Source organism: Procambarus clarkii, chromosome 16 (genome assembly GCF_040958095.1).
Source record: "Procambarus clarkii isolate CNS0578487 chromosome 16, FALCON_Pclarkii_2.0, whole genome shotgun sequence".
NCBI lineage: Eukaryota > Metazoa > Arthropoda > Malacostraca > Decapoda > Cambaridae > Procambarus > Procambarus clarkii.
In genome coordinates this window covers 5,142,728-5,154,583 of record NC_091165.1, presented here as the reverse complement: position 1 = coordinate 5,154,583, position 11,856 = coordinate 5,142,728, and the positions used below count along the sequence as shown (strand labels likewise).

General features: G+C 35.6%; 1 protein-coding gene across 1 annotated transcript; it reads left to right on the top strand.

Moving 5' to 3' along the window:
- The first annotated feature begins 4,211 nt into the window (after positions 1-4,211).
- Positions 4,212-11,460, top strand: LOC138365405 (uncharacterized). The gene is made up of 5 exons (XM_069325714.1): positions 4,212-4,290; positions 7,335-7,441; positions 9,742-9,901; positions 10,760-10,866; positions 11,319-11,460. Exons 2-5 carry the CDS (start codon positions 7,397-7,399, stop codon positions 11,400-11,402), a joined length of 396 nt encoding a protein of 131 aa, XP_069181815.1. The 5' UTR covers positions 4,212-4,290; positions 7,335-7,396; the 3' UTR covers positions 11,403-11,460.
- Positions 11,461-11,856: the final 396 nt, after the last annotated feature.

Here is an 11,856-nt window from a genome sequence, read left to right as displayed (position 1 = left end):
CTGTAAGGGACAGGTTTGATGTATGGATTAGTTGATAGAAGTTCCAGTCCACCTGTAGACAGGGATCTCACATCAGCTTGTATATTATACAAGGATAAGATTTGATAAATTCAGTTATTTGACTGAACACTGGCTCTGTTTAAATCAGAGATTTAAACATACATAGTCTAACCTAGCTCCTTTCTTTTTTACCTAGCCTAACCTAGCACACAATATCGGCACCCCACAACATGCTGTTGAAGTTGGAATGCATGGCATAGGCTCCTCACACAATGTTCTTTATGTGGTCCTCAGGTGATAGTTTTCTATTTAGAACCACCCCTAGATCTCTTTCTTTATCAGAATTCCTTAAAGATTTCTCACATGGTTTTCCTAATGATAGATTGTGGGCTGTAAGGGACAGGTTTGATGTATGGATTAGTTGATAGAAGTTCCAGTCCACCTGTAGACAGGGATCTCACATCAGCTTGTATATTATACAAGGATAAGATTTGATAAATTCAGTTATTTGACTGAACACTGGCTCTGTTTAAATCAGAGATTTAAACATACATAGTCTAACCTAGCTCCTTTCTTTTTTACCTAGCCTAACCTAGCCTAACCTAGCACACAATATCGGCACCCCACAACATGCTGTTGAAGTTGGAATGCATGGCATAGGCTCCTCACACAATGTTCTTTATGTGGTCCTCAGGTGATAGTTTTCTATTTAGAACCACCCCTAGATCTCTTTCTTTATCAGAATTCCTTAAAGATTTCTCACATGGTTTTCCTAATGATAGATTGTGGGCTGTAAGGGACAGGTTTGATGTATGGATTAGTTGATAGAAGTTCCAGTCCACCTGTAGACAGGGATCTCACATCAGCTTGTATATTATACAAGGATAAGATTTGATAAATTCAGTTATTTGACTGAACACTGGCTCTGTTTAAATCAGAGATTTAAACATACATAGTCTAACCTAGCTCCTTTCTTTTTTACCTAGCCTAACCTAGCTTGTTTTCCCAAGCCGGTCTATGGCCCATGTTTTTTTTCGATGCCTCAGTGGTCCATGCACATGTCCGTTCAAGGGGATTAAATAGCCGTTCTATGGCCCCAGGGTTTTACGAACTTCTTTTTCCCAAGCCGGTCTATGGCCCGTGTTTTTTTTTATGCCTCAGTGGTCCATGCACAGGTCCGTTCAAGGGGATTAAATAGCCGTTCTATGGCCCCAGGGTTTTCTCAAATTTTCTTTCATAGCCGGTCTATGGCCCCTGGGTTTTACGAACTTTTTTAGAATCTGGATGTAGCAGGTGCTCAATTGTCAAAAGTGAAAATTGGTTTTGTCTTCCGAATGCACCATTTCTGTAAATTTGCTAATAATCTTTTAAAAATAGTAAATGCCATTATTTTTGCTTAATTATTACGAGATCTATTATACTAATAACGGTTTGATAAAATACAGTAGATTGCCTACTGGATAATAGTTCCAGTCCACCTGTAGACAGGGATCTCACATCAGCTTGTATATTATACAAGGATAAGATTTGATAAATTCAGTTATTTGACTGAACACTGGCTCTGTTTAAATCAGAGATTTAAACATACATAGTCTAACCTAGCTCCTTTCTTTTTTACCTAGCCTAACCTAGCTTGTTTTCCCAAGCCGGTCTATGGCCCATGTTTTTTTTCGATGCCTCAGTGGTCCATGCACATGTCCGTTCAAGGGGATTAAATAGCCGTTCTATGGCCCCAGGGTTTTACGAACTTCTTTTTCCCAAGCCGGTCTATGGCCCGTGTTTTTTTTTATGCCTCAGTGGTCCATGCACAGGTCCGTTCAAGGGGATTAAATAGCCGTTCTATGGCCCCAGGGTTTTCTCAAATTTTCTTTCATAGCCGGTCTATGGCCCCTGGGTTTTACGAACTTTTTTAGAATCTGGATGTAGCAGGTGCTCAATTGTCAAAAGTGAAAAATTGGTTTTGTCTTCCGAATGCACCATTTCTGTAAATTTGCTAATAATCTTTTAAAAATAGTAAATGCCATTATTTTTGCAAAATTATTACGAGATCTATTATACTAATAACGGTTTGATAAAATACAGTAGATTGCCTACTGGATAATAGTTCCAGTCCACCTGTAGACAGGGATCTCACATCAGCTTGTATATTATACAAGGATAAGATTTGATAAATTCAGTTATTTGACTGAACACTGGCTCTGTTTAAATCAGAGATTTAAACATACATAGTCTAACCTAGCTCCTTTCTTTTTTACCTAGCCTAACCTAGCTTGTTTTCCCAAGCCGGTCTATGGCCCATGTTTTTTTTCGATGCCTCAGTGGTCCATGCACATGTCCGTTCAAGGGGATTAAATAGCCGTTCTATGGCCCCAGGGTTTTACGAACTTCTTTTTCCCAAGCCGGTCTATGGCCCGTGTTTTTTTTTATGCCTCAGTGGTCCATGCACAGGTCCGTTCAAGGGGATTAAATAGCCGTTCTATGGCCCCAGGGTTTTCTCAAATTTTCTTTCATAGCCGGTCTATGGCCCCTGGGTTTTACGAACTTTTTTAGAATCTGGATGTAGCAGGTGCTCAATTGTCAAAAGTGAAAAATTGGTTTTGTCTTCCGAATGCACCATTTCTGTAAATTTGCTAATAATCTTTTAAAAATAGTAAATGCCATTATTTTTGCAAAATTATTACGAGATCTATTATACTAATAACGGTTTGATAAAATACAGTAGATTGCCTACTGGATAATAGTTCCAGTCCACCTGTAGACAGGGATCTCACATCAGCTTGTATATTATACAAGGATAAGATTTGATAAATTCAGTTATTTGACTGAACACTGGCTCTGTTTAAATCAGAGATTTAAACATACATAGTCTAACCTAGCTCCTTTCTTTTTTACCTAGCCTAACCTAGCTTGTTTTCCCAAGCCGGTCTATGGCCCATGTTTTTTTTCGATGCCTCAGTGGTCCATGCACATGTCCGTTCAAGGGGATTAAATAGCCGTTCTATGGCCCCAGGGTTTTACGAACTTCTTTTTCCCAAGCCGGTCTATGGCCCGTGTTTTTTTTTATGCCTCAGTGGTCCATGCACAGGTCCGTTCAAGGGGATTAAATAGCCGTTCTATGGCCCCAGGGTTTTCTCAAATTTTCTTTCATAGCCGGTCTATGGCCCCTGGGTTTTACGAACTTTTTTAGAATCTGGATGTAGCAGGTGCTCAATTGTCAAAAGTGAAAAATTGGTTTTGTCTTCCGAATGCACCATTTCTGTAAATTTGCTAATAATCTTTTAAAAATAGTAAATGCCATTATTTATGCAAAATTATTACGAGATCTATTATACTAATAACGGTTTGATAAAATACAGTAGATTGCCTACTGGATAATAGTTCCAGTCCACCTGTAGACAGGGATCTCACATCAGCTTGTATATTATACAAGGATAAGATTTGATAAATTCAGTTATTTGACTGAACACTGGCTCTGTTTAAATCAGAGATTTAAACATACATAGTCTAACCTAGCTCCTTTCTTTTTTACCTAGCCTAACCTAGCTTGTTTTCCCAAGCCGGTCTATGGCCCATGTTTTTTTTCGATGCCTCAGTGGTCCATGCACATGTCCGTTCAAGGGGATTAAATAGCCGTTCTATGGCCCCAGGGTTTTACGAACTTCTTTTTCCCAAGCCGGTCTATGGCCCGTGTTTTTTTTTATGCCTCAGTGGTCCATGCACATGTCCGTTCAAGGGGATTAAATAGCCGTTCTATGGCCCCAGGGTTTTACGAACTTCTTTTTCCCAAGCCGGTCTATGGCCCGTGTTTTTTTTTATGCCTCAGTGGTCCATGCACAGGTCCGTTCAAGGGGATTAAATAGCCGTTCTATGGCCCCAGGGTTTTCTCAAATTTTCTTTCATAGCCGGTCTATGGCCCCTGGGTTTTACGAACTTTTTTTCCCAAGCCGGTCTATGGCCCCTGGGATTTATGAACTTTTTTTCCCAAGCCGGTCTATGGCGTGTATGTTAAATAAACCAAATTTTTCACTTTTGACAATTGAGCACCTGCTACATCCAGATTCTAGGGAGGAAAGGAATATAATATAATATCTAATATATCTATCTGTGTGAAATAGATTAAATCCATTTATTTGATATTCAGCTAATAGTTCTGTATTTTCTACATTCATCCATGTTTTGGTAAGTGCAATAATATGTATTGTTTCATTGCAGATTAGAGATTCAAGATAGTTCTAGATTTCCGAAGTACTGAAACGCGCGCCATACAGGCTTGGTGGATCTAGGTGCAAGGTAAAATTATTTACATTTACTTGTTTTGTATTTATGTTTTGTATTTATATGCATATATGCATTTATATGCATTATTCTATAGAATAATAGATCTCGTAATAATTTTGCAAAAATAGTGGCATTTACTATTTTTAAAAGATTATTAAAAAATTTACTGATATGGTGCATTCGGAAGGGCGAAGAGGGAGAACGGCCTGTTGACATAGCTCGGGTGCAGGGGGGGGGGTTGTGTAAAAGCCTGGTTTGTGCCTCGGAGAGGCTATGGGATCCAGTAAGTTCAGTAGAACTTCGGTTTCAACCCTTTTACCCTGTTGTAGCTCAGTCGATTAAGGCAGTGTCTGGGATGCTCCCGGACGCAGGTTCGAATCCTCGTCACGGCCCTTGTGGATTTGTTCATTTGATGCATCACGTTATTGTGATCTGTGTGTGTAATTCTTCACTTGCTACAGCAACAGGAATGTGTGTGTATGTATTTGTGTTGTTGAATATGACCGAAAGTGTAAGATTAATGATTCTAACACAAATCGTCTGAATATTTGTTTTTCTTCACTGTCGAGAGTAGTTAAAAAAATTTACTCGAGTTTATTTTCACACTTTATTTATGGTCCTTAAGTCCCTCTCCTTAATGCTGCTGCTGTTTCTCGCATCTTTGCATCGCTTGTATGTTTGGGGGTTTGGCCTCTTGCTATATATTGATTCCATTTGTGTGTGTTTGGGTCTCAGGCCCTCTCGCAATTTCTGTTGAACAAACCCCTTTTCCTAGTTCTGCATCTCTCCTTTGGTACAAATTTTGTTGTGCTTTTATCATATATTTCACAAAACTTGACATACATTTCATTTACTTCATGTCCTATCAGCAAGTGTTTGTCAAATTCTTTAAGGAAAGTTTATCATCCTGATTGCAGATCTCTAGCGATATTATGTCAACTTCTTGTGGATTCGCAATCATTATTTAATTTACCTTTAGGTGTTCTTTCACCAGCACAGCAACACTGTACCTCTCCCAACCAGTTTAAGATAAAAACTAAGTACTAACTAATTAACTCAATGTAACCTACCTTACCCCCAAAATGACAACCCATGTCTTCTATTTTAAACAATGCTGTTTTGTTGACCAAATTGTATTTTTGTTTTTTTCTGCAATGTTTCCCCCCCCCCCCACCACTCTACCACCACATTGAGATTAGTAGCTCTGTGCACGTCAGGTGCTGTTTAATATACAGACCTACTCTTCCATTTGACCTAGTTTCTCTATCACATCTATATCACTTTGTGCTTTAGCCCTGGTGGAGCTTGGTCCACCAGGGTGTTGTTTGGAGTGGCCCGCAGATCCACATACAGTCTGCATATGATATACAGTCTGTTGATCAATTAAACTACAGTAGTTAGTTTTATTCACCGAATGCACCAATATGTGTTCATTCTTCCCAGATGAAGGAACTAGGTAATATTCATCATCTGAATGCACCATCTGATGCTTTAACACACTCATGATACACGAGAGGTTTAAAAAACTTTTAAAACTTTTAAAACTTTTTGACCTATGTATTTAAAAGCAATTCTAAAGTTAAAAAGTGTAGCATAGGCCCCTCGCAGAATGTTCTTAATATGATCCTCAGGTTATAGTTTTCTATCTAAAACCACCCCTAGATCTCTTTCTTGATCAGAATTCTTTATAGATCTCAGTGGCTCGATCATAGAAACTGCTCTAAATCCTTGTTGGCCTGGATTGTGGAGGTCATTGGTCTCTATAAAACTAGTAATCTGACTCCTGATCACTCTCAAATAATTTTATTATGTGGGATGTTAGTGCAACTGGTCTATAATTCTTTGCCAATGCTTGTGTTGTGTTGTGTTGTTTTGGTAGTGATGTGCAATGTGTTGTTTTGGTAGTGATTCGTTCAGTTCTGGTAGTAGTGCGGTTGTTGTGTAGTGTAGTACTTGTGTGCTTGTTAATGACTTGTATTCCAGTCTTGTGGGTATCTCCTTTCCCCTACGGGCCAACTGCTTTGTTCTTACCTAGCATTTTGCTTTGTTTGGGTATGAATGTTTGTGTGCCGTATATTTTGCAAAATTTGCCATATATCTCATTATTTACTCCTCTGCCTAGCAACAAGTCTGTCTAATTATACTCATTAACTGTTTTTCAAAGTTCCCCATAGTGTCCTTTATTGAAATCGAGTTCATGAACCGTTTCAATGTTCTTATTTTCTTCTAGATTATATCTTAAAGTATATTTAAATGTTAGTTATTATTGTTATTAAATGTTATTGTGACATTGCATTGCAATTGAGCTATGTTGTTTACCATACCGTTCATTTCGTGAGTATAAGTATAGATGCCACACTTGTGACAGGTAAAACCATGCCTTTTTTGAAAAACAGCACCGTCTGTTGCACGTAAGAGCAACCCACACTATATTATGTTGCGATATTATTTCAATATTTCCGATTGTATTGATAATTTGAATTTTCATAGATTTCAATTTATTTTCATTTCGATTTAATAATTTTGTGTGACATTGCATTGAAATTGAGCTGTGTTGTTTACCATACTGTTCATTTCATGAGTATAGTTTATTTTTTTATTTTTTTCATTTCATTTTTTTAGCTGTTCTTATTTTTCAGTGATGGGAATATCAGATCATTTGATGTTCCCAATTTTCTGATGGAAGCATCAGACCATTATAGAATGCATCGGATGAGGTAGTTTGGAATGGTGGGGAGGACGAGAGGGGGGTATGGTGGGGAAGACGAGGGGACAGAGGAGAGGGTAATGGTGGGGAGGACGAGGGGACTGGGGAGTTGGGGATGGTGGGGACAGGGGAATGCTGGGGAGGACAAAGGGACAGGTGAATGGGAGATGGTGGGGGAGGAAGAAGGACAGGGGAGGGGAAAATGGTAAGGAGGACGATGGGACAGGGAAGTGGGAATAGTGGGGATGATGTGGGGACAGGGAAGTGGGAAGGACGAGAGGACTGTGGAATGGGGAATAGCAAAGTGAATTATAATTATATATATTAATTAATTCTTATAAATTTCCAGAAGCCTGTATCAACACCCACACTAATGCAACTGAAAGAGATGTTGAGACAAGTATTGCTGATATGTTGAAGAACGCCCCAAACAAACTCGGTGGAAACAGATACAAGGTAAAGTTTGCCAATTTGCTGTAGTCTAATTCAATTTCTTTTTAGTAATCTTCGAGAACATTTATGCTATGAATAAGATAAAATAATGTAACTGATTTTGATTTATTTACTATTTATTATTTATTTACCGTTATTAGTATAATAGATCTCGTAATAATTTTGCAAAAATAATGGCATTTACTATTTTAAAAAGCTCGGGTGCAGGGGGGGGGGTTATGTAAAAGCCTGGTTTGTGCCTCGGAGAGGCTATGGGATCCAGTAAGATCGTCCTTCCTTTCTTCCCTAGAATCTGGATGTAGCAGGTGCTCAATTGTCAAAAGTGAAAAATTGGTTTTGTCTTCCGAATGCACCATTTCTGTAAATTTGCTAATAATCTTTTAAAAATAGTAAATGCCATTATTTTTGCAAAATTATTACGAGATCTATTATACTAATAACGGTTTGATAAAATACAGTAGACTGCCTACTGGTTTTACCTGTAATAAGGTTTGATACAGATGATTATGATTATGGTTTTGGCCTCCACCACCCTCTCACCTAACTTGTTCCAACCATGTCTACCACGGTTTTGTCTTCCGAATGCACCATTTCTGTAAATTTGCTAATAATCTTTTAAAAATAGTAAATGCCATTATTTTTGCAAAATTATTACGAGATCTATTATACTAATAACGGTTTGATAAAATACAGTAGACTGCCTACTGGTTTTACCTGTAATAAGGTTTGATACAGATGATTATGATTATGGTTTTGGCCTCCACCACCCTCTCACCTAACTTGTTCCAACCATGTCTACCACGGTTTTGTCTTCCGAATGCACCATTTCTGTAAATTTGCTAATAATCTTTTAAAAATAGTAAATGCCATTATTTTTGCAAAATTATTACGAGATCTATTATACTAATAACGGTTTGATAAAATACAGTAGACTGCCTACTGGTTTTACCTGTAATAAGGTTTGATACAGATGATTATGATTATGGTTTTGGCCTCCACCACCCTCTCACCTAACTTGTTCCAACCATGTCTACCACGGTTTTGTCTTCCGAATGCACCATTTCTGTAAATTTGCTAATAATCTTTTAAAAATAGTAAATGCCATTATTTTTGCAAAATTATTACGAGATCTATTATACTAATAACGGTTTGATAAAATACAGTAGACTGCCTACTGGTTTTACCTGTAATAAGGTTTGATACAGATGATTATGATTATGGTTTTGGCCTCCACCACCCTCTCACCTAACTTGTTCCAACCATGTCTACCACGGTTTTGTCTTCCGAATGCACCATTTCTGTAAATTTGCTAATAATCTTTTAAAAATAGTAAATGCCATTATTTTTGCAAAATTATTACGAGATCTATTATACTAATAACGGTTTGATAAAATACAGTAGACTGCCTACTGGTTTTACCTGTAATAAGGTTTGATACAGATGATTATGATTATGGTTTTGGCCTCCACCACCCTCTCACCTAACTTGTTCCAACCATGTCTACCACGGTTTTGTCTTCCGAATGCACCATTTCTGTAAATTTGCTAATAATCTTTTAAAAATAGTAAATGCCATTATTTTTGCAAAATTATTACGAGATCTATTATACTAATAACGGTTTGATAAAATACAGTAGACTGCCTACTGGTTTTACCTGTAATAAGGTTTGATACAGATGATTATGATTATGGTTTTGGCCTCCACCACCCTCTCACCTAACTTGTTCCAACCATGTCTACCACGGTTTTGTCTTCCGAATGCACCATTTCTGTAAATTTGCTAATAATCTTTTAAAAATAGTAAATGCCATTATTTTTGCAAAATTCCTGAATATTGTCAAAATGACGGAAACCCATATGTCAAAAACACATGGAGATATACCAATCCTGGAAGACATTCTTCCATCCCCACTTGAAACTGTTGAGCAGGTGGAAAGTCTGTCACATGAGCTAAAAGTTAACAGTGAATATAAAAAGAGTATGGTAAGTGTTGCTTAATTCTTTTAGCCTGAGTATGGTAAGTGTTGCTGAATTTTTTTAGCCTTGTACATATGTCTTTTGATTAGTTTTTTTGCAGATGAAGGAAGGTGGGGTGGCACATAATTGATTGTTCAGTGTTATGTTTAAGGTACAAATAAAACAAAAGCAAAAGTTACTCAAATTCGTTGATTTTTGTAATAGTTAAGAAGGAAAATATTTTAATGCTATTTATTTAATACAGTTGGAAATTAGAAAATCTAATGTTGAGATTGAAAGATATATATTATTCTCTATTACCTTACAGCTTATGCATTATTTTAACAGGTCCAGACGCTGTCTCAAATGGGCGGTGCAAGCTGTGGAGACACAGTGAGACGAATGATGAGGAGGATAGGGACCTATGGGGTCTGGTCTCAGTATTCACTCGTTGGGCGCAAGAGGAAACGTGTCTTCAAAACCTTGGATATTTGTAATGTAATAATAAGTACGTAAATTTGACATTTTTTTGGATTATATATATGTCTGCATGTATTATGTATTATACTTGCATGCTTGTTAATGACTTGTATTCTAGTCTTGTGGGTATCTCCTTTCTCCTACGGGCCAAATGCTTTGTTCTTACCTAGCATTTTGCTTTGTTTGGGTATGAATGTTTGTGTACCTTCATTGTATATTTTGCAAAATTTGCCATATATCTCATTACTCCTCTGCCTAGCAACAAGTCTGTCTAATTATACTCAATAACTATTTTTCAAAGTTCCCCATAGTGTCCTTTATTGAAATAGAGTTCATGAACCGTTTCAATATCCTTATTTTCTTCTAGATTATATCTTAAAGTATATTTAAATGTTATTGTGACATTGCATTGCAATTGAGCTGCGTTGTTAACCATTCTGTTCATTTCATGAGTATATTTTATTTTCTATTTTTTCATATCATTTTTTTTATCTGTTTTTATTTTTCAGTGATGGGAATATCAGATCATTTGATGTTACCATCAGAAAATTGGGAAAGTCAGATCTTTTGATGTTCCCAATTTTCAGATGGAAGCATCAGACCATCATGGAATGCATGGGATGAGGTAGTTTAGAATGGTGGGGAGGACGACAGGGGGGATGGTGGGGAAGACGAGGGAACAGAGGAGAGGGTAATGGTGGGGAGGACGAGGGGACAGGGGAATGGAGAATGCTGGGGAGGACAAAGGGGACGAGGGGACGGAGGAAGACTGGAGAACAGAGGAACACCTAAATAAAAGCCAACAATGTTATTACTCTGTGGCTTCTTGTCTCCTGACAAAAAGAATTATAATTATATATATTAATTAATTCTTATAACTTTCCAGAAGCCTGTATCAACACCCACACTAATGCAACTGAAAGAGATGTTGAGACAAGTATTGCTGATATGTTGAAGAACGCCCCAAACAAACACGGTGGAAACAGATACAAGGTAAAGTTTGCCAATTTGCTGTAGTCTAATTCAATCTCTTTTTAGTAATCTTTGTGAACATTTATGCTATGAATAAGATAAAATAATGTAATTGATTTTGACTAAATATGTAGATATATTTAATTTTCTGAGCACTAATAATGAAAGAAAACCAAAATAAGAGGTGGCTACTATCTCTAATAATGGGCTGGAATAATACAGGATATAATAATATATATATATATATAAATATATATACATATATTTATATATATATATATTTATTTATATAAATATATATATGATATATATATTCTATTCTATTAGTCTATTCTATTCTATAGTTTTATATAGATTCTTGTTTTAGTTTTTTTCTATAATATGGAAAGGGTTTTTAATTAATAAATTAAATATTATATAATAAAATAATGTATTATTGAAAACAATTAGTAACAAACAATATTTCATTACAGGGTGGTGAAGCAAGAATACATGTGCATCACATAGCAGAGTCGGATATGACGAATAATGAAAACAGCGGAGAGCCTGGTGCATGACATACCGCTGAATCTTCTCTAATGTCTATATAGAAGAATCTTTGTTTCTGTGTGTATATATGTATATATATCATTAATAAAATATATATATATATATATATATATATATATATATATATATATATATATATATATATATATAACCTATATATATATATATATATATATATTTATATATATATTTATATATATATTTATATATATATATATATATTTATATATATATTTATATATATATATATATTTATATATATATTTATATATATATATATATTTATATATATATTTATATATATATATATATTTATATATATATTTATATATATATATATATATATTTATATATATATTTATATATATATATATATATATTTATATATATATTTATATATATATATTTATATATATATATATTTATATATATATATATATATATTTATATATATATATATAT

Bases quoted from the DNA above. Each gene is read 5' to 3' on its own strand.
- LOC138365405 (XM_069325714.1), top strand. From the start codon at position 7,397: ATGTTGAAGAACGCCCCAAACAAACTCGGTGGAAACAGATACAAG. The intron at 7,442-9,741 runs GTAAAGTTTGCC...TTATTTTAACAG, and splicing joins TCGGTGGAAACAGATACAAG to GTCCAGACGCTGTCTCAAAT. The intron at 10,867-11,318 runs GTAAAGTTTGCC...ATTTCATTACAG, and splicing joins ACGGTGGAAACAGATACAAG to GGTGGTGAAGCAAGAATACA.